Source organism: Coenobita brevimanus, chromosome 61 (assembly GCF_032717465.1).
Source record: "Coenobita brevimanus isolate Jiangsu-jjx chromosome 61, ASM3271746v2, whole genome shotgun sequence".
NCBI classification, from domain to species: Eukaryota; Metazoa; Arthropoda; class Malacostraca; order Decapoda; family Coenobitidae; genus Coenobita; species Coenobita brevimanus.
Window position 1 is genome coordinate 34,590,248 of NC_137014.1, and position 27,385 is coordinate 34,617,632.

At 40.8% G+C, this 27,385-nt stretch overlaps 1 protein-coding gene and 1 non-coding gene across 2 annotated transcripts in view; both read right to left on the minus strand.

Moving 5' to 3' along the window:
- Sfxn2 (sideroflexin 2) overlaps window positions 1–5,178 on the minus strand; it is a 46,435-nt gene extending 41,257 nt beyond the window's left edge. Inside the window, exons 1-3 of the mRNA XM_080275318.1 lie at window positions 5,021–5,178; window positions 4,065–4,235; window positions 1,071–1,269 (exon numbers count right to left, since the gene is read on the minus strand). Coding sequence (XP_080131444.1) covers window positions 1,071–1,269; window positions 4,065–4,235; window positions 5,021–5,178 — 528 coding nt within the window. The remainder of the gene's footprint in view (window positions 1–1,070; window positions 1,270–4,064; window positions 4,236–5,020) is intronic.
- Window positions 5,179–8,763: 3,585 nt separating this feature from the next.
- Window positions 8,764–8,882, minus strand: LOC145403896 (5S ribosomal RNA). Its single transcript, XR_013898088.1, has one exon. It is a non-coding gene; the product is annotated as a 5S ribosomal RNA (ribosomal RNA).
- Window positions 8,883–27,385: the final 18,503 nt, after the last annotated feature.

The window sequence follows — 27,385 nt, forward strand, 5'->3', positions numbered from 1 at the left end:
CACTACAGCCTTTATGGCTTCACGGTTCTTCCACACAGTTCTCACTGTAGATTCAGCCAGTCCCAGGGTTCTCCCGATAGCCGTGTTTCCTTGACCCTCCTCCTTCATCTTAATGATCTTTAACTTGGTGGCGTGCGTTAGAAGTTTCTTAACTCTTGGGGGTTGGAGCCATGGTGCGGTGAAGTACAGGCAGCACAAAAAACACCACATGTTGTACACGACAGGTTAGCTGTAGAGAGCGGATTCGCATAGTGCACGAGTCGGGACTGTTATGGCGCGCCCGCTCCCTTGTACCCCAAGCTGCGCAGCAGAATGCCCGGGAATTTCTGCGCATCAACATGATGACACATGACACGCTCTGTGAGGGGTGGTCGCGCACTAGTAGAAAATGGCATTTTTGAGCCACTCCTTGCCTCTGCCTCACGTTCTGTGCGGTAAATTCGTGCATTAAAGGGTTTTTGGTTATGATTTTTGGTCACTTGTGCACAAGGCGAATCACGCACTGCGGTGACGCGCACTGTGCGAACCCACTGTATATATATATATATATATATATATATATGTTTTTATGTATATATATATATATATATATATATATATATATATATATACAACATTTATATATATATATATATATATATATCTATATATATATATATACAGAATATATATATATATATATATATATATATATATATATATATATATATATATATATACAGAATATATATATATATATATATATATATATATATATATATATATATATATATATGTATATATATATATATATATATATATATATATATATATCTTTCCTAGCAGAAGTACAGACACTTCAAACAAACTAAATGAGAAGGTGGTGAGACCAAAGGACATCCATGTGGTTAAAGCTGGATTAGATAAAAGCAGACTCAGAGAAAGCAGTAGAACTTTAGCTCACTTCCAGTATGCTACAACTAGGTAAATACACCCTCCTTTCAACATGTCCAATTAATCTCAGCTGTCTGGTTTGCATCTTTAATTCACATGCCAAATCTCTCTTGCAGCCCATTACTCAAGGGCCATACCTGCAGGAGTGTGGATGCTCGCCCAGCTAGGTAACTCTTCAATCCCAAAGCAGTAGCCAAAGCAGCACCTGTAGCTGAGACATATGCCATCCCAAGTTGCATCTCACTCAGTGCTGACTTGGCATTGCGGTTGGTGAAGTTGACTAGAGCATTGAAAGACTGGTTTGCCCACTGCCAGAACACTACTGCAGGAGTTGACCTTGAAGGAGGAAGAATAACTGATAGCTTTGAGCACCTAATTAAGCCATCATTACATCGAAGGTCATTGCTGTTTAATAACTATATGAGTAATAAAAATATTGTACATACCATAAACTGGCATTATTTCAGATGAAATCATTCCTTGTTTTGTAATGAAAATGATGGGGAGTAAATAGAGAGATGCAAACTTCATTTATTTATTAGAGACATTTATAGGTACGATAAATGTAATATGTGGTAGGTGGGGGTGCTCACCATCCACTCACTCGATGTAGTGTTGCTCTCAGGTGTCTGCCCTTTCCTCTCCTCTATCCTTCTTTCCTTCCATCCTCTCTTGTTTTTCATTCCTTCATTCTTTCCTTGTCCTTCTGCCTACGGCTGATTTTACACTCCCTCTTCTGTCTTTCTTTCCTTCATTCTTTCTCTTCCTTCTGCCTGTGGGTGACTCTATACTAAGTGACAAGCCAAATGGTTTCCTGTACACCAGGAAACCAGTTACTACGCTGGGTGATAACCATATAACCAAATTTTGGCACCTGGTGGCTTAGTGGGTGATTATGGCGGTCCAATTGGATTGAGCCGGTGAAGGTTTATGTCCAAGGGATGGTTGGAGTTTATTGCTCACTTTATGCCAATCAGGGATGAGTGAGGCTGGTCACTCTCATGTTAAATGTCTGGACCAACTTGCCTAGCCCCGGGTTCCTACGCTCCTCGTGGGGCAACATAGGACTGGATGATGAATGAATGAATGGATGTTACCCCTCCAATCTTACCAAACCACTATATGTTTATGGCTGACCTTTGAAAATGCAACTCCAGCCTTCATCACATGCTTATGGGGGTTTTTAACAACTGACCCAAGACATTTTAGTAATGTGTTTTCTGAATCCAGGCTATCTGCTCAAATCTCCACATGTTCAGGATTAACAAATTGATAAATTCCATACTTTCTAAATCCTACCCTGCAGATACTGACCATTCTGATTCCATCATTTTTGTCAATTTGAGCAGAAGTCATGGAAAAATTATCTTTAAGAGACTGGCAAGTTTCATCTCTTCACATGTCTTCCACCTCTTCTAAGATGGGCCTTCACTCTCTTTTCAGCATTCCAAAAACTGAGCCACCTAATGGCTGTAAGAGCTGTGCTGAGTTAGGTGGCACAAATACCATCCTGATTCTGTGTTATTTGCAGAGTGATACCACTTCATATAACAAATGAGATGGAAAACTATCACCTGCCAGTACTTTAGTTTCATCTTTAGGCTTACACTGGAAGTAATGGATGGCAATTTTCTTGATCCACCCTGCAAATGTATGCAAGTCAAACCATCCCATCACTGAACAGTTGTAGTGAGTGCTAAATGGTTCATCTACCACCCATAAGTCTATCATTCTCTCAACTTTGTACACAACATAAAAACTGAGCATGTCGCCTGCTGCACTTCCAGCATACATGACAGATGACTTAGTGGTACTCATGATTCTTTCTGGATGCTATGCACCTTTCTTGAATAAATGGAGTTTTCACTTTGACCTGTCTCTTAAACTGGTCTCATGAAATAATCACATTAACATGAAATAAGCATGTCAACTGCTAGTTCACAGTGTGATCATATCATAATTTCCATTTTGGTAAATGTGTGTCTGAATTAAACATAAAAAATATATAAATAAATAAAGTAGAGATTGGCTGCCAATGCTTGGCACTTCTTGCTAAAAATGTACTGGAAAAAAACTAACAGGCTACTCTTGTTTAAAGAGACATAGGAATGCACTTTAAATAATGAAATTTTGTAAAAATACCATATAACGAAATGCATAAAAAAAAAAAACTTCGAGGCAATATTGAGTAAATACACTGATTACTATTAGAGGATTTAAGATTTAATGGGACAAGACTCAATTTATTTGTAACAGCCATGTTTGTCCGTAATAACCTCATTTTACAGAAGAATATGATATACAGTAAAAAACATATAAATACAAAATGGTCATGATAATTAACTGGCACAAACGGGAGGATATACAGAATCTTAGATATGGAAGTTTTAATATTATTTGCAAGGAACAGGAGACATCATCATCTTCATCTAATCCCGTGTTGCCCAATGAGGAGCGTAGGAGCCCAGGGCTAGGCAAGTCAGTCCTGACATTTAAGATGAGAGTGACCCACTCATCCCTGAGTGGTATTACATGAGCAATAAACCTCAAACGCCCCTTGGATATACACCTGCACAGGCTCAATTCAACTGGAGGGCCTTAATTACCCGCTAAACCACCAGGCGCCATAATTTGGTTAAATGGTTGCCACCTAGAGTAGTAAATGGTTTCCTGGTGTACAGGAAACCATTTAGCTTGTCACTCAGCGTAGAGTCACTGACAGAAGGAAGAGGAAAGAATGAAGGAATGAAAGGCAAAAGAGGAAGGAAAGAAAGAATGAAGGAAGAGAGGAAGGACAGTCACACGAGCAGCACTACTTCAAAAGAGTGGATGGTGAGCACCCCCACCTACCACATAATATCTATTTTAAAAACAATGAAAAATGCAGAAAACTAGCAGATTAGTTCAACAGGTGGCAATGAAACCTGAATGTACAATTTTTATGTAAATATGGTGCACCTGAAAAAGTAAAAACCACAGTGTACATAAAAAGCATCATAAACAAAAATTTACTGAACAATATTCTACAGCCATCCTGTACACAAACTTACTAAAATATGTACAGTAAGTAAAACAAGCTACAGCATCCACAAACTAGAGGTATTTACAAAAGAACTGCCAATATGTCTTACCTGTAGAATGTGAGCATGGCTCCAGTGAGCAGCATGCCACCTGGCACTTGGAAGCTCATGCGGCCAATCACGTTCTGTTTCTCTCCAGTGTCAGGGTGGAAGGCAGACTCATACACCCGCTTGGCATACCACACCTGCTCTTCTGTAGTTCCAGGTGGCTCTACACCCAACCTGTTATTATTATTTCAATTCTTTCAATTTAAGGACACCCAATCTGACATTATTTCATTCCTTCAATCCAAGAACACGAAATCTAACATTAATAACATTTTAATTCCTTATCTTTTTGATAATCCTTCTGAAAGTGCCAACATTTAATTCCCACAAAACAGCGAGTTCAAAGGATAAATGACCAGGATAGAAAAGCTGCACCAGAAGAGAGGGAGAGATTCTACACAACACTACAGTGAAAAGAGAGAGGATGAAGGGAGTCAGAGAGAGGAAGATAGTCTATACCTATATAAACCATGAACCAACCAGGTGCAAACACACACTAGCATTGACACACTGTACTGTACTGTATAAGCAGCACCCACTTTTAGTGTCTTCCATAGATGGATTCACAACCAGACTCAGGGCATCAGAGACTGGAAGTTGCATTACATAACCACTAACCCATGATCAGCCTTTCTTGTCTGTCAGTGTACAACATACAAAATATTAGCCCTTCGACTACACAGAAATTCTTTGTACTGAAGTAAGCAGTGTGTCATAAGCTGAAATACTATGCAGAGTACTATATTCTTGAAATAAGAAAAGAAAAAAAGGGTTACTTGCAGTAATTATTCACCTTCTGGCATCCCCCCCACCCCACACCTTTTCTAGTGTAGTAAAACTGTCTCATGTTTCCCAAAATAACATGCAGTGTAAGTAATTTGCAGTCAAAGGGTTAAGGATGAAGAGAAACACTAACAAAGTTCCTCTGAATAATTACTGGTACTGCACACAATTCTCACCGGTACATCTGCAGCAGATCCTTAGCTTCATCAAGTTGCTTATCTGTTTTGAAGCAAAGACGCCAGTCAGTGATGCCAAAGAAGTGTCTCAGACGACCACTAAACTTCGACTGATCATATCGTGGGGCATCTAAATTGATCCTCTCTGTCTGATTCATCTCCTGTTAAGCAAAATGTACCGTTCTATTTCTCCATTTTATTTGGATCAAAGTCCAAACAAAATGGAGAGATAGAAGAAGGGAAGGACAAAAAGAAGTAGTTCTTACAAGGAGGGAAGAAAAGTTACAAGAGGATGGAAAAATGGCAGAATATAAGAGGGAAGTGGAGGAGTGATTGGGTAAATATAGACTGGAACAGATGGGGGATGTGGAAGGTGTGTGCACGATATTCACAGAAGAAATCTGTGCAGCATGTGAGGTAGTGTGTGGGGTGAAGAAAAGATGAAAGGGGATGCAGGGAACAGCATGGTGGACTGAAGAGGTGAGAGAGGCTGTGGCACAAAAGAAGAAAGCATATAGTGAATGGATAAGAAACAGGGACGTCGAAGAAGTTACGAGACGGAAGAGAGAGTTATATGTAGAGAGGAAGAAAGAGGTGAAAAGATTAGTAAGACAGAGTAAGAAGTGAGTGGATGAGGAATTTGGAAGGAATTTGAGCATAAAGTGGAGGGAATGTAAGAAAATGGTCTGGAAAGAGGTAAAGAGAGTTAGACAGGGTGCCAAAGAAGCTAGTTGAGGAGTGAAAGATAAAAATGGTAGATTACTAGTGGAGAAGGGAGAAAAAGTGAGCAGATGGAGTGAACATTTTAATGAACTGTTGAACAGAATGAAAGTAAGGCAAGTATAAGTGGCTGGGGAATGGCTGGGAGAAGGAGGGATGTGAGAAGAGAGGAAGAAATCAGTAGGATGGAAGTTGTGGAAGCAATGAAGAAAGTTACAATGTGGAAAGACCCAGGAATTGGTGGAGTGTGTGGTGAAATGCTGAAGCATGGGGGAGAGAAAGTAACAGAACCGATGTGGAATATTGACCTGAGAGGAGGGTAGAGTCCCGGACAATTGGAAGTCAGGTAAAATTGTTCCCCTGTATAAAGGAAAGGGGGTAAAAAGAAGTGTGTGGTAATCACAGGGGCATTTGCCTTCTTAGTGTAATAGGAAAAGTATATAGTAGGATACTTATTGACAGAGTTAGGGAAATAACAGAGGAATTAGTTGGAAAAGAACAGGGAAGTTTTAGAAAGGGAAGAGGTTGTGTAGATCAGATATGCATTCTCAGATCTTTAGTGGAAAAGTTTCTAGAGAAGGGAAAGAAGTTGTATGCAGCCTTCATGGATTTGGAAAAAGCATATGACAGGGTGGATAGACAAGGATTATGGAAAGTATTAAGAATATATGAAGTAGATGGGAAATTGTTGAAGGCTGTGAAGAGTATGTATGAGGGTGCTACGGCTGCAGGGCGAGTGGATGGTGAACTGAGCGAATTTTTCTATTTGATGGTTGGATTGAAACAAGGATGTGTCATGTCTCCATGACTGTTCAATCTGTATATGGATGAGGTTATAAAAGAGATATATACAAGGTAGGGCAATGGATGTTGGAGTGCCCCTAGACAGAGAGGGCAGTGTTTGGAAACTCCCTGTACTGTTGTTTGCAGATGATACTGTGTTGTTGAGTGAAGACGAAGGGGAGCTGCAAGATTTGGTGGATGAGTTTGGGAAATGTGTAAGAAACGGAATCTAAAGGTGAATGTAGGGAAGAGTAAAGTTATGGTCTTCGAGAGAAGTGAATTCAGTGAACGTACAGTAAGACTGGATGGGGAGGAAATGGAGAATGTGAGTGCATTTAAGTACTTGGGGAGTGTGATGAATAAGGATGGAAGTTTAGAGGGTGAAGTGCTTGAAAGAGTGCAGCAGGGAAGAAAGGTTGCTGGTTCCTTGAAAGCAATGATAAGAAATAGGGAAGTGAGCATGGAAGTGGAAAAGCTACTACATGACAATATTGTGATACCGACTCTAACGTATGTAAGTGAAGCTTGGACCATGTTGGGCAGACAGAAGTCAAGAGTGAGAGCAGTGGAAATGAGTTATTTGAAGAGGAGCATGTGGAGTCACATGGAGAGGCAGACTTACTGATGAGAAAGTGAAGGAATGTTGTGGTGTGGATGTGGATGAGATAGGAAACGTTAGGGAAACACATTAAGGTGTTTTGGCCATGTGGAGATAATGGAGAGTGAGAGACTGACACGGTGAGTGTATGTGAGTGAGGTGGAGAAGCGAGAGAAAGGGGGAAGCCAGTGATTAGATGGAGGGATGGAGTGGATAAGTAGATGAGAGAGGCAAGTGTGAGCTGGATGCAGGGCAGTGAAGTGGAAGGGGACAGAGCGACATGAAGGCGTTTTGTTTGTGGCCACCCCTTACGGGATTAATGCGTCTGGCAATTCACCAGATTCACACTCAAGATAAGCAACAGGTTGGCATGACTATCACTCCACATACACACAAAAGACTTCAGGAAGAGACCCAGTTAACTAAACCAGATAATTCCACTTCTAAATTTTCACTTACTACAATTTTGTACTCAGTATGATGGTTGACTTGGTCCAGTACTATTGATGCTTCATAATTAAACCTCTCATCTTCATATTTCCACACTCTACCAGGTATCTAATTGCTTCCTAAAACTATCATATATTTTATGTGCTGTTTATGAATACTGTCTTGCTGAATGCTTAGTTACCCAGCGTGGATTTTTTTTTTACGTTATTATTCCCACAGGTTTTCTTCCCGCAATGTAACAATATTCTTGGCAGCACACATGTTGCATGTCAGCTATTTCTGTATTATGTATTGGGTTGTTGTTGTTGTTTGTCATTCCCAGTCTATCTGATCAAGCAGACTTGTCAACCACAGGTATACAACCACCTCTATAGGGATGTCTCGTAGGTTCTCGACACCACTGCTAGTACTGGAATGTCTAGATGTGGGATATTGTTGCAGAGGGTTTGACAATGTTTGTGTAGTGACTGTTTTATATGCCTTGGTGTGCTGTATGTCTCTAGCATGTAATGACAGGGGCGTTGTGTATGGACACATGCTGCTGCAAAGAATTGTGTGCCCCTCATATCAAGACAGTCTCTGACAGGGAGGACTTTAGTTTCAGAGTGTAAGTGGGCTTTGGGAGTGGTTTTGGTGCAGCCAGTGGTGATTTAAAAAACACTGTGCTGCATGATTTGCATGGTATTATAGTGAATATTATGGTAAACAGGAAGGCAGCCCATGCTGGAGAGGCATGAGACATCACTGATCTAATGTATTTTTTGTAGAGGAAAGAAAGCGTTTCTTTTTGTTGCCCAAAGTCTCGCTCTGTAGATGCACTGAGTGCACTGAACCTGGGGACGCACTGCTTCTTGATGTCTGGTATATGACCCTTGAAGTTGAGTCCAGTGTCATACATCACTCAAGGATCTTAGTGGAGGTGTGTGTGTGTGTGTGTGTGTGTGTGTGTGTGTGTGTGTGTGTGTGTGTGTGTGTGTGTGTGTGTGTTCTTACCTTACCTAATTGTTCTTACCTAATTGTATCTTTATAGACGAGGCAAACTCGTATCGTCCCATGTCTTAAACCATTTTTATCATTCATTCATTCATTGCCAGATGCCATGTATCCCAAACGGGGTGGCCAAGGGCTTAGAGTTAATTGTTTTACAGGGAGGGGCACTAATCCTCCACCAACCCCACTTGACACTTAGGGATGCCAACAGCATCTGGTGTTCCCAGGCAGTCACCCATCCAAGTACTAACCAGACCCAACGTTGCTTAACTTCGCTGATCGGACGGGAAGCGGTGTACTCAACGTGGTATGGCCGTTCAAATCCTTAAATTGTCCCCTGCCCCAACCAGGATTCGAACCTGGGTCCATCAGGACAGCAAGCCGCCTCTATTTCATACATATCCTTAAATTTATTACTGTAATTCTTTTGGCACACACTATTTCATTTGGTAGTGCATTCCACTGTTCAATTGCCCTATTTGGGAAACTAAATTTCCTTCCTTCTTTATCGCCTCTCTTTTTATGCAGTTTTTGCAGTGTCCTCTTGCTGATGCTTCCCCATAGATTATATATTCATTTATATCTATTTTCTCCTTCCCTGATATGCATTTACATAGCATAATCATGTCTCCTATTTTCCTTCTCTCCTGTAGTATCGGTAGATTCAGTTTTTCTAGTCTTTCTTCGTAGCTTAGATCCCTTAAGCTTGGTACCCATCTTGTTGCGGCCCTTTGAACTTTTTCAATCTTATCTATGTGTTTTTTGAGATGAGGATTCTAGACTACTGATGCATACTCCAGGTTTGGTCTGATGAATGATGTTAATATCTTTCTCAGCATGTTTTCATTTATATACTGTATGTGAATGCTGTTCTAATAGCTGCAAGCAGCGTAGACATGTTACGTACCATCTCGCTGATGTGATCAGCCGGAGATAGTCTGTTATTGATAATCACTCCTAGGTCCTTCTCGCTGATATGTGTAGGGTTGAACTTCCTGACTTATAATCCAAATCTGGTCTTTTTTCACTTTTACCAAACTTAATTACATGACACTTGTCCACATTAAATTCCATTTGCCATTTTGTGTGTGTGTGGGGGGGGGGGCACATGTACACTGTTAAGTGTGATGTGGGGGGACTACATGTATTCATGTTTACTTCCGGGGATGAGTGTGGTGATGGATTTAGCAGGGGCGACTGTCAGTCTGTTGTCCTCAACCTAAGTCTGCAGTGTGTTAAGGTTGTCCTCATGCAGTGTGCAAGCTGTGTCTCCAGTGTGTGTTTGGTTGTTGAGGTACTGTCATGTGCCCACAAGGCAATGTTTGTGGGTGGTTGGAGATATAAGAATATGGAATTATGCATATACAGTATAGGTTGAAGAATGGGTGAGGGAATGAAGCCCTGTGGAACTAAATGATAGAAGCTCTGTGATTGTGATGACCTGCCCTGGAGTACTGGCTATGTGAATGCCTACTAGACAATTAGTTGGTAAGCCAGTCTTTGTTGTTCTCCATGTCTGTATTGTATATCTTGGAATTTGCATCAGAGTATAGCAATGAAGACTCTTCTAATATCTACTGTTATGAAAAGTGTGTGTTGTGCATGTGTTGGAGAGTTGATTCCATCCGATGCTTGTTGTATGATATTAGTCATTAAGGCATTTAACCCGTGGATTGCTAGCCGCAACTCAGGCTGTGCTGGCCATGCATCATCGTAAACAACTCGACCTCTATGCAAACTTATGCATGATGCTATGCAAAGACGGAGAGAGAGAGATTTTATTTTTCTTTTCACCAGATGATGCCCTGTATGTTTATCTTCAAGCTTATAATAATAAAAAAAAAAAAAAAAATTATTTTTAAAAATTTTTTCACTACAGTATTCCCATACGTAAACTTACGCATAGCCCTATGCAAAGACGGAAAGAGAAAGATTTTTTTCTTTTCATCAGATGATGCCCTGGATGTTTATCTTCAAGTTTATAATAAACAAAAACTAAAAAAAAAAACTTTTTTCCCTTCATTTTTTTACACACCATGGGGTGGGATAAAAAAAGGTAACTGTGCAATCAACAGGTTAAAGAGTGTAGTATTCTGAATCTGTGCTGTGAAGGAGCAAGGGGGAGTGACTGTTGGGAATGAGGTGTTCAGTTATTCTGGATGGCTTGCTAAGTTGTGTAATAGGTGTGTATGAAGAAGGGGGTGCTGTCTTTTTTTGGTTTAAGTATAGTGATGAATGTTCGATGCTTCCAAATACTGGGAATACTACAATGAGTGTATCTGTAGTTACTCACATCTGAGTGGGCCTAGAAGCCTTGTGGTCCTAAATGTTGCAGGTGCAAGTTGCTGATGCCATCCAGCCCTGTTCTTGTAGAGTTCTTTGTTTCACTGAAAATGTTACATGTCTATTCTGGAGTGAAGGGGGTTGTGTTGTGAATGGGGAAAAGGACAGCTTAAGTTGAAAGGGTTGTTTTTCAGATTCGGTGAGTGCTGAGGAATGTGACTTATGTTTACTTAGTTGTTTACAAGTAGGTCTGCTTGTTCTTTGTAGGAAGGGATGTGTTGAGTGTTGGAGAACTGATGGTGGCATGGGTCTTGGAAGTGCATGTTTGTGATTTAGTGATACTATTATTGTATGTACAGGTGTATTTTTTAAAGCCAAGAGGGTTATGTGATTAATTCACTACCCAACAAATAATTCAGTGATGGCCTCCTGGTACTTTTACCCATTTCCAATATTTTACATTTCTTTACATTGAATTTCATTTCCCACGTCCGGCTCCAATTGTGTATCCTATCCAAATCCTCCTGCAGTATTTTACAATCCTTCTCAACCTCTACCTTCCTCAAGATCTTTACATCATCAGCAAACAGACTTGCATAACTGTTCTCTCCATCTACCATATCATTTACGTAAATCAGGAACATTACTGGCACCAACACCGAGCCTTGAGGGACTCCACTTGTTACTTCCCTCCATCCAGACATCCTATCCTTTATTACTGTCCTCATTTGTCTGTCTCTCAAAAAGTCTCTCATCCATTCCAGAAGTTTCCCCTTCAGTCCTCCTATATATTCTAGTTTCCACATTAGTCTCCTATGAGGTACCTTGTCAAAGGCCTTCTCTAAGTACACACAATCCACCCAACCATCTCTCTCCTGTACCACGTCAATCGCTCTTGAGTAAAAGCTCAACAAGTTAGAAACACATGACCTTCCACTTCTGAATCCAAACTGACATTCAGCCAAAATATTCATCTCTTCCAGATATTATATCCATCTGTCTTTCAGGATTCTCTCACACAATTTTGCAACCATGCTGGTTAGAGACACTGGTCTATAATTCAGGGGTTCTTCCCTGTTTCCTCCCTTGTAAATTGGTACCACATTTCCCCTCTTCCATTCTTGTGGCACTTTCCCCTCTTCCAGTGAGCATACGATTAAACTGTGAATTTTATCCGCCAGTTGTTCTCTGCATTCCTTCAGTACCCAATTAGAAATTCCATCAGGTCCTGGGGCTTTCCTTACATCTTGAGTTTCCAGTAATTTATACACTTCCTGTACCTCCACTTTTATATCTTTTATCACCGGAACATTTCTAATCACTCCCTCCCCTTCCACAAGCTCCTTTTCTTTAGTGAAAACTGACTGGAAACGTTTGTTCATTATTTCTGCTTGCATTGCCGCATCCTTAAAGACCTCTCCTTCTACTTTCAGTTTGGTGATTCCTTCCTTTTGTTTCAGTTTGCCATTAACAAATCTATAAAACAGTTTGGGTTCTTGCATTTGTCTATTATACCTTTTTCAAAATTCCTTTCTTCTTCTCTACATATTCTTGTGTATTCATTTCTTGTTCTTTTATATTCTTCCTTTGTTTCTTTTGTTACCTCTCTTTCTCCAATTGTTCCACGCCTTATCTCTCTCTTTTTTTGCTATCATACACCTTCTATTAAACCACTCCTTTTTCCTGTTTTCTTTCCCTCTTACTCTTGGTACAAATTTTTCCTCTCCCAAATTATAGAGGTCTAGAAAGATATCCCACTTCCTCTGTATCTCTCTTGTTTCTCTGAATTTTTTCTAATCCGCATTTTCAAAAAAGTTTCTCAATCCTGTAAAATTTGCTTTCCCAGAGTTGTATCTTCCCTGTCTATGAAGCTCGTCTCTTGGCTCGACATTCCCTATTAACATCTGGAACTCAATGACCACATGATCACTTTTTCCTAAAGGACAGAGATATTTCAATGATTCTATTACATCGGGTTCTTTGGTGAACAGTAAATCTGACCTTGCTGGTGTGTCCTCACCTCGAAACCGTGTCTCTTCTTTGATCCATTGCGTCATCATATTATTCATTATTATATTTAATAACATAGTGCCCCATGAATCCTCGCCGCCTCCCGAGTACCATTCCTCCCAGTTCACGTCTTTACAGTTAAAGTCATCCACTAAAATTATATTATTGCTTTTCTCAATTATTTTTTGCAAGTAGCTAGCCATATCTGACACCATCTCATGGTATTCGTCATCCTTCCATGCTCTTGTCTTTGGGGGAACATACACTACCGCCATATCTCTCTTAACATTCTCTCCAGTTTCTAATTTCATATATATCACTTCAGCCCTGCCTTCTCCCATTTCCACAGTATCTACATTTACGTTGTTCATCACTGCTATCATCACTCCTCCTTTTTTTCGTTCCTGTCTTTTCTCCACAGTTTGTATTTGCCATCTCCCAAATGAACATCAATATCTTCTCTTAATTTGGTCTCTACAAAGCACATGACATCAGGTTCATGTTCTCTCAAGAAATCGTTAATTTCGATCCTTGTCAATATGAAACCATCGACATTTGTATATATCACCTTCAAATTATTTTTGACGTTTTTAATACCCTCTTCTCTCCTACTCTCTATCTGTACCACTTCCTCAACTTCTGATCTTTCGCAGCCATCCCCCTTAATTTCCTTCACTTCTATTTCCTTAAATACCACTTCCTTACTTTCATATCCAATACTCCCCAAAAAAAAGTATTACATTCTTCCCCTGTCCTCTTATCATTTTTTCCCTTTACTTCTTCCTTTAATGATTTTAAAACTTCTCTTTCTTCTTCATTCAGATCTTTTCTTATTATAATATTTTCCATCCCCACCTCTTTGCTTAATTTCCAGGTCACTTTAAATATCTCATTTATTACACTTTCTGATGTAAAGTTGACTCTCATTGGTCTTGTTTCCCCTTTCTTATAAGGCCCTATCCTCCTTACTTCCTCAATTTCTTTTACCCACTTGTCTCCTTCGGGGTCAATCTTGCCTAATATTCCTCTCACCAGGTTCATGTCTCTCTCGAGTGTTACGAACCTAACCTTTTCTTCCTCTTCCCTGTTTCCAAATATTACTACACATCTGTTCCTTTCTACAGTTTCTCTCACTATTTTATCTTTTTTCTTGTGTGTGTGTGTAATTCACCGGGTCGGTCAGGATCACTTGATGGTCGTGATCGTCAGCTTTTACCCTCCCGGAAGGGAGCTGAGAGCTCATATAGTCCGATCTAAGGGCAAGGCTGTGACCTTCACACATGCACACACTCCCGTCTACCAGATGGCATGCGAGAACGTTACCACTGTACCAGCGAGCGGTGTGTGTGTGTGTGTGTGTGTGTGTAATTCACCGGGTTGGTCAGGATCACTTGATGGTCGTGATCGTCAGTTTTTACCCTCCTGGAAGGGAGCTGAGAGCTCATATAGTCCGATCTAAGAGCAAGGCTGTGACCTTCACACACGCACACACCCGTCCCCTTGCTCAAGGGGGACAGTAGCCACCCACTTCATCAGTGAAACTTTTCGCAACCTGAGCGAGGCGCAAACTCCCGTCCACCAGTTGGCAAGCGAGAACGTTACCACTGCACCAGCGAGCGGTGTGTGTGTGTGTGTGTGTGTGTGTGTGTGTGTGTGTGTATGTGTGTGTGTGTGTGAGTTTTGTCTTTATAGGAGTGCCACATGTATGTCGTGGTCGTGAAGGATTTGTTCGATTTCTAATGTTTTTTGTGGAGGCCATCAACATTTAGCTGCAGTATGTTTACATGTGTTCAAGGCAGTGTTCATCTAGTGTGTGTCTGTGATGCAGATGTAGTGCTTGTGTACAGGAACTAGGCAGTGTTCATCTAGTGTGTGTCTGTGATGCAGATGTAGTGCTTGTGTACAGGAACTGAGTTGTGATGTCTGTGGTTGTGTGAGTGGAAGAGTTGTTGGAAGGAATGGGGAAAATTGTTTGGTGTGACAGGAGGAGTGTTTGTGGATGTGTTGCACCTGTCGCATCCCCCCTGTGCTGTGGTGTAATGCATGTGATATGAATCTATTCTCGGCATAAAGTGCATTCAACAGATTCGTGTGTACATCTTGCACTTGTAATGTATAGGGACCAAACAGGGGATATGTATTGTGTTTGGGGCCCAGGACTGCTCTCGATGACTCAGCTGTGTGAGAAGTTGGGAAATGACCACCAGAGTTTAAAAAACAGTGTGTTGGGAGCAGCTGCCCTTACGAAGGAGACAACATCCTGCCAGGCTGTACCAGGGTCCTCCTCACAGGACACAGGGCAGGATGAGGAGGTTCTGTGCCCAGGCAGGAATCTCATCTGCTTCTTTCCACTCAACGCAACAGTGGCACCACAGGAAGGCTCCCCTCCACCACCATAAATTGGGTAAATTGGGTAAAATTAACATGCATTCTCATCCCCAAATTTTAGTTTTTGGTCATTTTCTTTTCAGGGACCTCAGTGACACCTCCACTTAGTTGATAATTATAAACACTGAACATATGTGATATGGCTATGACTTACATCTGAAGTATGCACAGAACAAGCTCAATGGAAAATAAAAAGAACAAGATGTGCAGTTTATGTCCAAAGAATGACAGTCAGGTCTGAAGGATGTGGCTTTTACTTTTTATCTTTTTTAACTTTTTGCAGAATGCTCTGATAAAGTTCAAAGGATGTTAAAATCAAGTCTTAATGATACTGGGGTTAGGTGAAAAGGATGTCAAGGTTACAAAAAATTTTTTCAGATATGTCTGACCTGAAGGATGCTAGGTAAGTTTAGGTTTTATGGATTCTTTAAACATAAGTCCAATATGGAAACAGCATTCCCTGGAAAAAAAAAAAAAAAAAAAAAAAAAAAAAAAAAAAAAAATATTATTTAAAATCTACTTCAGATGGAGTGTACAACTTTCCTCATCAATAACTATTCTTCAGTTTTTGGTATATTTTCAGAATTGTACCCAAATAATTGCACTGAAATTAATATGCTCATTACTGAACTTAGGCAATTTTGGACACTTTCTCTTCTGTAAGCAACCACCACACATGCTTTTTTACACATTTAGTAAATAATGATGTGTGGGTGTTTCCCAGCTCCTATTTCTATCATTTATTGCATCTACATTAAAACCTAACCTAACCTCACTCAATCTAATTTTAACTAACCAAACCTAATTTTCACAAAGATACGATAATGTACGAAGCAATAAGCAGGACACCCCCTCCCTCCTTATGCACAAAGTTATAAAAAGCGCATTTGCAATGGATGTACAGAGAAGAGAAATTGAAACTATCTCTCTATATATTGACAGATGCCACAATCCTTTGGTTGAAACTGTGTAGGCTAAATGGTGACCATATTACTTTCACTCCATTAACTGGTTGTAATTCCAAAATACACGTGTACCGGTATTATGGTACACACTGTGGTAAATGGTGGCAACCGTCATACACTCACTAGATGCAGTGCTGCCTACTTCTTCCTTCACATTTATCATTCTATTTCTGTGTCTGCCCTCCTCTCTTCTGATTTTTCTCATCTTTTCTGCCACTTTTTGTTACTCTTCTTTCCTTTTCTTGTGACTTTACATTGAGTGACAACCCTAATGGTTTCCTGTAACCCAGGAAACCATTTACAGTGCTGGATATTACATAACCATATGACTAACCCACACATGTTCCCTACCAGTATGGGTCAACCAGTGAGTTGGTGGGGGGTTAAAGCCCCTCATTGTAAAACAGCTAACAAACTCCCCTACAGGGTTATGATGTCTGGCTATAAATAGATTAAGAGGGGTGCAACAAAATATCAGATTGGCTGTCATTTACTGAATCGGCATTATTAATTGGAAAATGTTAAAATTCTTATTATTGTATAGGTTCATACATACCTAATTATCTGATACCTAGTCAAAATTTTTGTTTAGTTTAACTGTTCATAAAAAAATAAGGATTTAGAGGGAAAACTACAGTAAGACCTCACTATAACTGACTATCTGGGGCCCAAACCATTCAAAAAAAAAAATCCGATAAAAGCGACATCCGGACTTCCCCCTGCTATCCCAGACTTTTCCCAATTTATCAGACATTAGTTTGGATCACACCAACAGTTTTTAAACTGTTTTCACTACCACTGCAGTGCTGTACTGTATTATACCTTCCCTACAATAATAAATTGGTATATATATATAAAATAATACTGTACTGTACACTGATAAATATATATATATATACTGTATATATATATAAAACATAATACTGTACTGTACACTGATAAACACGTCTTCTATTTACCTCATTGTGGTGAACATAGCTGAAATGGTCAGGCAGTCCGGACTGCTTCTGGCTTTATCGGACTTTTTCCGATATATAGGAATTTAGTTTGGTAGCTCCTCAATTTTGATAAAAGCAAATTTCAGTCTACTGAAGTCCGTTATATTGGGGTTTTACTGTACCTAAAGCTTTTTGTCTTTACTAGACAACTCACCTTCGGGGACATGTTGGTGGTATAAATATTGATTTAACGCAAATAAATTTATTTGCAATGCAAATCAATATTTATGCAAAACAGAAGGCTATCAAGGCATACTAACTATTTAAAGGGGAAGTTCCTGCCAAGTTTAGCATGTTTTCACTCTGAAACCTGATATTTTATTCATCATCTGGACCTCCATTTCCACCCTAGGGCAGGGTGGGGAGTAGCAATGATCACACAGCCCAAATTTGCCCAGTCCTATGGGCCATGCTTCCATTCACTCATCATTGAAGCCCCCGGGATCTTGGCTGTATTGGATACGCCAAAAACATTCACCACGTTTTGTAACTTCACATAGCCTAAACGTATCCGACAGAGTCAATCTGATATTCTTATTAATAGTTAAATTATGCACCATTTTTTTACTGGATTTCAGATAATTAGGAGTGTACCAACCTACAGTATATGGTGAAAATAATAATATTTGCCCATTAAATGGACCTATTCGATAAATGACCGCCGATTTGGTATTTCATCGCACCAGATAGACAGTACACATTATCTTTTTTTCTAAACTACAATATGTTTTTCACTGTTTCAGGTTAGACACAATCATTACCAACTCCTTGTTATTTTTCTGTTTTTTCCTGGCGACAGAAGATTTTATTCAACTTCAGGTGGACCTATTGATGAGAAGGGCTACATTTTTGTAACTTAGTCATGATATGGTACTGGCATTGTACTAGTGGATGTGTCAACTGATATTACGAACTGACACACTTTAAAAATCTGTCTCTTAAGATTCAAATGTATGTCATTGCTCATGGCACAAAATAAATTTTGGGCTGTTTTCCATATAATGACTTACCTGGAATGAATACAGTACACTACCGGTATTTTGTGTCAGCAGGCATGGTGGGAACATGGTTAAAGGGCAGGAATGGAAAGTCTGTTCAGAATGTTAAAGCAAAGATATTGAACTACATTTAATGCCAAAAGGTTGTATAAATAAGAGGTACTATAAATGAAGTACAGTACTCGTAAACTCATACTTCTATGAGGATGGCACTCCTTGCAGTTACAGCTAGCCCCCCAAACCTGTTATCTCGGTCAGCATGCAGCTCACATATGCCTCTGGCTGTCCTCCGAGTAGATGGTGGGAATATGTTTATTTGCTTCTGTTGCTGACGAAATGAAAACCACATTTAAGTACTGGAAATGCAATAGAATCTCTATTTGTGGTACCTGGAAGACGAGGTTCATAATCCCCGGAAAATTTCTGATGCCAAAAAGTGAACGGTAATCATCAAACTCTACTAATATTGATATACTTAAATACTGTTAGTTAATTCGAATAAAAATTATAATTCCATGTATACATCAGTTGCATTTATTTTTAAGTGGAATGTATCGAATAATGGGTTGCCAAAAGTGCTAAGTATGTTGACCTTCCGTGGTTTACCGAGAAGTAAATAATTGCGTGGAGAAAATTTGAGTGAAATACAAAATATAACCATAATGCTGTGTAGGCGATCAAAAATAATTTAACCATTTTATTGTTACTATGTTGACGGAGAGATGTTGTTGGTTCAGTTGGTCGCTTTTGCACCCAATCTTACGGCCAGCCCAGAAGCAACTTGTAAACATGCGAATGTAATCAACCTCACACAACATAATAATTTTCAGCAGCTACTTATGATAATGCGAAGGTGAAATCGATCTGCCTTGCCACATTTTCAAGAATCTCATCGTCCAAAAGTGAGTCATGTCTGATACGTGGAAAATGTTTGTTCAAGCATATCTCGTGATAGTCTTCTCATCAGATAATTACAGTGTTCACTTGAATACATGTCGGGAACAGTTACAAATAATAGAATGTCTTATAATCAGCATTTACCAAGTCAAGGTTTGTACATGCTTTCATTGTCAGTTTGCTGTGTACGGGCATGTATTCTTTAAGGTTAAACTACAAAAAGTGGTGTAATCACACACGTAGCATATATCTATCTATCTATCTATTGCCAGACGCCTCAATCCCGTTTGCGGTGGCCACAAACAAACTGCCTCCAAGTTGCCCTGTCCCCCGCCATTTCACTGCCCTGTTCCCAACTCACACCCCCCTCTCTCATATACCTCTCTACCCCATCCCTCCATCTCATCCTTGGCCTCCCCCTCCCTCTTCCCCCCTCCACCTCACTCACATACACTCTCTTTGTCAGTCTTTCACCCTGCATCCTCTCCACATGGCCAAACCACCTCAGTGTGTTCCTCATAACTCTTCCTATCACATCCACATCCACACCACAACGCTCCTTTATATCCTCATTCGTCAGCCTGTCTCTCCTTGTGACTCCACAGGCTCCTCTTAAATAACTCATTTCGACTGCTCTCACTCTTGACTTGTGTCCTTCCAACAACGTCCAAGCTTCACTTCCCTTCCATACGTTAGAGTTGGTATCACAGTACTGTCATGTAGTAACTTTTTCACTTCCATGCTCAATTCCCTATTTCTTATCACTGCTTTCAAAGAACCAGCAACCTTTCTTCCCTGCTGTACCCTTTCAAGCACTTCACCCTCCAAACCTCCATCCTTACTCATCACACTACCCAAGTACTTAAATGTACTCACATTTTCCAATTCCTCACCATCCAACCTCGCTGTACATTCACTGACTTCACTTCTCTCAAAGACCATCACTTTACTCTTCCCTACATTCACCTTTAGATTCCGTTTCTTACACACTCTCCCAAACTCATCCACCAAGCCTTGCAGCTCCCCTTCATCTTCACTCAACAACACAGTATCATCTGCAAACAACAGTACAGGGAGTTTCCAAACACTATCCTCTCTCACCAGGGCCACTCCAACATCCACTACCCTACCTTGTACCTCTTTTTTTACCCCATCCATGTACAGATTGAACAACCATGGAGACATGACACATCCCTGTTTCAACCCAACTTTCTAAAATAAAAATTCACTTAGTTCACCATCCACACGCACTGCAGCCTTCGCACCATCGTACATACTCTTCACAGCATTCAACGACTTCCCATCTACTCCATATATTCTTAACACTTTCCACAATCCTTGTCTATCCACCCTGTCATATGCTTTCTCCAAATCCATGAAAGCCACATACAACTTCTTTCCCTTCTCTAGAAACTTTTCCACTAAAGATCTAAGAATGAATATCTGATCTGCACAACCTCTTCCCTTCCTAAAGCCTCCCTGTTCTTCTCCAACTAATTTCTCTGTTCTTTCTCTAACTCTGTCAATAAGTATCCTACCATACACTTTTCCTATTATACTAAGAAGACAAATGCCCCTATGATTACCACACACTTCTTTTTCCCCTTTTCCTTTGTATAGGGGAATAATTATACCTGACTTCCAATCCTCCGGGACTCTACCTTCCTCCCAGGCCAATCTGCACATCTTCCACATCCATTCTACTACTATCTCTCCCCCATGCTTCAGCATTTCACCACACACTCCATCAATTCCTGGGGCTTTCCCTGATATAACTTTCTTCATTGCTACCGCAACTTCTATCCTACTGATTTCTTCCTGTCTTCTCACCTCCCTCCTTCTCCCAGCCATTCCCCAGCCACTTATATTCGCATTACTTCCATCCTCTACGTTCAACAATTCCTTAAAGTGTTCTCTCCATCTGCTCACTTTTTCTCCCTTCTCCACTAGTAATCTACCATTTTTATCTTTCACTCCTCTGCTAACTTCACTTCCACCCTGTCTTACTCTTTTCACTTCTCCAGAACATTTTCTTACAGTCCCTCCACTTTACACTCAAATTCCTTCCAAATTCCTCATCCACTCTCTTCTTACTCTCTCTTACTAATCTTTTCACCTCTCTCTTTCTTTCCACATATAACTCTCTCTTCCGCCTCTCAACTTCTTCCACGCCCCTATTTCTCATCCATTCATTGTATGCTCTCTTCTTTTGTGCCACAGCCTGTTTCACCTCTTCAGTCCACCACGCTGTTCCTTGCACCCCCCTCCGTCTTCTCTTCCTTCCACACACCACATCACATGCTGCACATATTTCTTCTATAAATAAGTTACACACACCTTCCACAACTCCCATCTGCTCCAATTCATATTTGCCCAATCGTTCCTCCACTTCTCTCTTATACTCTGCCTTTTTCTCATCCTCTTGTAACCTTTCCACTCTCCTTGCAACTACTCCTTCCTCTCGTCTTTCCCTTCTTCTATTCCTCCATCTTACTTGCATTCTAATTCTGACCACCACCAAGTAGTGGTCAGAAAGTCCACTCCCCCAACCTCTATACACTCTTGCATCCTTTACACATCTTCGCATCCTCTCATCCACACACACATAATCAATCATTGCCTTCCTTTCATTCAGTTCACCACCCACCCTTCTCATCACTCGCCATGTATACCCTACGAAGCACTAAAGGTAAATAAAATGCATTGTTTATGTTTTTTCAATGTTGAAAGGTTTGTTTCGTAGGAGGGACGCAGGGCGCTCGATACTTCTGACGAGCACTGTATAGTACTGTACTGTACTGTACTCTGCTGTACTGTACTGTACTGTACTATATTGTGCCTGTAGGATGGCCCCACAGAATTACCATTGCTGTGGTAGTACAGTAAACCCTCTCTAATTCGAACCGCTATATCTCAGATATCAGGTAATTCGGATCTTTTCGACCGCCGGACAAATAATTTTAATTCGGATTGAAATATGATTTAAGCGACATTAGACCAAAGAAGGGTTCCTGCCCGTGGAATTCCCGCCAAATAATGTCTCCGCGCCACACTGCTCAGTTCATCCCATGTCTCTTTCCGTAACGGACGTGTTCTGAGTGGTCTCCATCCTTCACTTATTACAGTATTCGTGAACTTTGTTGCCCCTCAGCCATGGTTTATAGCATCGTGATGGCTTCCAGGAATACAAGCGTGCCTTCTACTTCCTCTCTTACAGACACACACACACACACCGAAAAACACAGACATACACACCCAAACACACTAGCACAGACATTCATGCATGCAAGCACCCAATGCATGAGGCCTGGTATGGCCATTGTTAACATTCTTGTTTTTTGTCAACATAATAATGCATTAATTTCTTGGTGCAGTGGGTTCATATTTATATTATATACATTTTACATATCCTAGTGTTTTGTCTGTGGATAGTAATGTGACTGTGAGAGTAAAGTATGAGGTTAGCTTGAGATGTAACTGGCAGTTAAGAATGATGAGGGGGGGTTTGGGGGGGTAGGGATATGGGGGAGGATTGGGAGCTGGGGTAGAGGCAGGTGGAACTCGTTTTTCCCCCCCTCCCGTCATCCCTGGGTATATAGGAGTACGAAGGGGGCACCCCTGAGCAGAAATTAGTGATTTTGTGTTCATAATCATTAAATAAACACTTAAAATGATATGGGTTATTGTCTTACTCACTGAAAATTTTCAAGAACTGCACAGTACCTTTAGTACAGTTAAGTGTACTCCACTGTACTACTGTGTTGCAAGACTTCAGTTTCACGGTTTGCCATTACAGTATTTTATTTATATCATTGTGCACTATTTTAGTATAAATAAAGCAGTCATTACTTGTTTTATGATGGGGTTACGTCAGGTCATACCTAATCATGTACCGATTTTATCGTAAATTGGGAGATTGAAACCCATTATAAAAGGGGGGGTTACGTCAACTCAGCTTCCCAAAGTCACCTAACCAAGACTGAACCATAAATAACAACCCACCTTCATTCCTTCCTGTGTTGGTCCAAGTTGTCTCCAAGCCATCCCCCCCGAGGCTGGGGGAGAGCCTGTGCTTACAGGCACTAGTGGTCAGCCTCTGAGTCAGACAGGAACAGGTCGGGGGAGGGGAATCCGGCCCATACCTGCACCAACCTTAGCACTGGGACTCATACGTGCACCAACCTTAGCACTGGTACCCATACCTGCACCAACCATAGCACTGGGGCCTACACTGGCACTGACCGTACCACTGGGCATGCAAATCACAGTATCATAGTATGATGTTTAGCTGAGAGGTGACGATAACGCGGGCACACATGAACAAGTTGAAAAGACAGGGCTTTGAAGGGGTGGCGGAACCTGGACCATAACAATGCCTGCACGCCGGGGCCGCCATCTTGCCTGAGACAAGCAATGGTCACCTTGCGTGTGCCTGGCGCTTTCCAGTGGCAAAATTGTCATAGTGGGATATTTATTGTAAATCGAATGTTGGGGTGAAACTTTTGTTATCATTGTAGCGAATTATCGTAAACCGAATCATCATAAAACAAGTAATGACTGTGCAGTATACTGTACTGTTCAATGTTTTTGTGAAATAGCCATGTTTTAGTGAGTGTGGGTGTGCTTTGGGGACAGGGGCAGACATGAGCTCTGATAATTTGGATTTTTGAATATTTCAACATGGGGTTCCCCCCCCAATTAATCTGAATTAGAGAGGGTTTACTGTAGTAATAGTAGTAGTTTTTTCCTAGGCAGTCTGGCCAAACAGCCCCAAGCCCCTATGGAAGGCCACGGCTGAGACCAGGCTTTCCCACAGAGTTCTCAAGGAGTGTATGTTGTGTTGTTGCCGCAGGTGATTGTGGTCAATACAGTCTTTTATAATGTGCCTAATATTTTGGGGTGCTGTGTTGCATCCTGGACAGGCATCAGCAGTGGAGTCATCCACCCTCTTCTGATAACTCAAGAGGGCTGGATGATGCCCACATCTCAGCCTGGTCAGGTGGGCCTTGTCCTAACAAGGAAGGTAGGATTCAGAAGGGTGGATATCAGGAGGCCATGCATGCAGCTGTGTGTTATCTTGAACCCCTTAACCACGGGGCTTCACTTTCACGACGCTTGGGAGCAAGGAATCATACCGCAGGGCGTCACTTTAGCGATTCTGTGTTATTTAGAATTCGCCCAGGCTTTCAAGTGATAGCTTGTATCATCTATCAGTACTGCCAATGTCCAACACTAGTCAGTACTCCTAATCTCATCTGGACTCCCATCCATTGTTGACAATTTAGCCATTTCTCCCCATTCTTGACTCCCCTCCCTACCTTCCCTCCATTACCCTCTCCTCTCGCCTACCTGGCTGTGCTATGCTAAGTAAATCTTCCCTGGAATTTTCCAGTGATTTCATCCATTGAAATAAGCCCTATGCCCTATTCTTATACCAAATAATATATACCAAAAAGAAATAAGGTAAGTGAGAGTGCCATACACCTGGAATTGGCTAATTATCACCTGACAACACCTCATGTGCACTCGTTCGCTAATTTTCGCTGTTTTTTTCCCCTTGAAATATGCCGTATAATCTATTCTCATACTAAAAATATATATAAGGAGGGAAGGGAGAAGCCTAAGCGATATTTACATTCACCTGGAACTACCTAATTTATAATGTATTGTCTAGATTTCCTGCCAATCATTTCACTGCTATATATTATTAGCAGCTGTCAAGAGGCTGACATTGGCAGTAATGCATTTCCCTAGGTAGGCCACCCCGGCCCACCCCTATCAGTTCACTGTCATCTTCCAAGGTGAAGATACGTCTGTTTGCTCCTGCTAACTTCCACCGCTTTTTAGCCCCATGCAAAGGGCCCTGTGACCTTTACCCCCTACTGAACCTCGTGTGGAAAGAGGTAAAGGGCTGACAATTGAAAGAGAGTGACTACGATCTTTCTGTTGAGTAAAACAGTGCAAGTGGAATTGTAAATAATGTGTAAACAGCAAATGAAAGCAGTGAATGTAAATATAAGTGAACAGTGGAAAATAGTTTTATAAGTTACTTCAAGTGACAGTGCATAACACAGTGTAAATAAAATAGAAATGTAAATAATGTAAATAAAATAGAGAACGTAAATAGAAATGTAAATGAGTAGTATTATAAGAATACGAGTATATATACTAGGAGTAATGAAAGTGAAAGTTTCACTCTAGCATGTATGAATACTATGAGTTATGAGAGTGAAGGTGAAAGTGACATTCACTCTCAGTGCTAGTATACAGGACGAGAAAGTGAATGCTACGTATTTTACTGAAAGAAATTGAATGCCTACAGTGACAATAAACTACTATTACTGAAGGAAAATTATGGATAAAGACTGTAGATATATATGTGTTATATAGTAATAGAAATATAAACTGTGAGTGTTTTTATGAATAATAAATGACAACACCAGCGGCGAACTAGCGCAAGTGGGAAGGTCATACGCCCTCGTAATTTTCATTGCTTTCACAGTTTTTTTTTTTTTTTTGGAATATGGATTCCAAACTATTTGAGAATCATAGAATAGTGTTTCTAGTGATAACATCAGGCTGTGGTAATCATATTACGGGTTGTTGGGAAGTGTAAAGTGGAGACTTCGTTACCCAACTTCGGAGGTCTCCACAAGTCCTACGGTACTCGACGAAGGCTCAACAAACACCCCAGGAGAAAGCTGAAGGTATGTGCCATAAGCAAATGTGATTTTAATATTCTAGGACTAATAACTGATTTTTGGCAAATATTTTTTGAGAGTCTGTCGTAGCACGAATATGCCCGCGGGTGGCACAAGGAAAAGCAAATCAAGTCCGCAGTTAAAGGGTTAAATGACTGAATAGAGCGGCAAGTGATTTGAGTATGGATATGCTTCTGGAAGCTGGTTTGAGGTGGGTAAGGAGGGATAGATGACAGTATCTGTTTATGATATTGTGTGCTGGGTGTTATTTTGATGCTTCTTGGTGTGTGTGGATGTGCTGCCATGTTATGTAGTGGTATGGGTTTGTGGAGGCTGCTGCAAGAATTTGGGTGCCTCTTATGTCTAGAAGATCCTTGACTTTGAGGACTTTGATATCTTGGTGTAGGTGGTCTGTGGATGTGGTAGCTGTGCAGCCTGTGATTATTTTTAGGGCCTTGTTCTGTATGGTCTGTAGAGTGTTGTAGTGTGTTTTAATGAGGTTAGAAGCCCAAGCAGGGCTTGCATAATTCATCACTGAATATATATATTGTTTGTGTACTGTGGTGGTGTTTTCTTTGTTGTGTCTAAATGTTGTATGGGTAAGTGACCTTAAGGCTTTGAGTCTTAGTGTTAATTTATCTTTAATGTTTGTGATATGTTTGAATGAAGTAATGTATGTTACACCAAGGATTTTGGGTGTGTGTGCATGTGTGGTAGGGGAGTGTTGTTTATGGTGAGGTGTGGAATGTGACTGTGTACTGCTGTCCAGTTTGTGAGATGGGTCACTGTAGCTTTGGCTGAGGCTATTTTGAGCCAGTTTATGATGATCCATTCATGTAATGTGTTGACGTGAGGTTGGAGGATGTGTGCAGCTGTGCTTTCATTTTGGTGTGTATATGTAAGTGTTATGTCATCCGCATAGGAAGCTATGTGTATTTGTGGTGTGTGAGGTGTGGGTGTCATGCATATATAGATCAAAGAAAGTAATGGACAAATCAGATTCTTGGGGGATGCCGTTTTTGAAGTTTCTGATGTTTGATGACTGACCGGCAAATGTCAAATGTGCACATCTCCCAGCGAAATAGTTTGCCAGCCATCTTATTGTGGTATTGTACATGTTTGTGTTGAATGTTTTGTTTGTGAGGTTGTGGAGGGGGATGGCATCAAAGGCTTTGCTGATGTTTGGTGTGACTAGGAGTGTTCTGTGTGGTGGCCTAGTTGAATTCATGCCATCAAAAACTCTCTGTGTAAGGTCTGTAAGAAGTGTGCTTGTGGAGTGTAGCAGCCCAAAACCATGTTGTGATGGGGCATGGAGGATGTGAGGTGTAACTACCAGTCATTCAGTGACTGGACAGGGTGCAGAGGAGTGTAATGGGGTGGTGTGAGGAAGGTAACGTGTGATCTTCATTGGGGTTGGGTATAATAATGATAGTACCATGCTTCCAGATGTTGGGTACTATGTTGTGTGTGTAGCTGTAATTTGATATGTTGGTGAGTGCTTGTATGCCTTGTGGTCCAAGGTGTTTAACCCGCGGCGTCCCGTCGACGTACTTCCATGTCCTCACGTTTTGTCACTGCCAATCC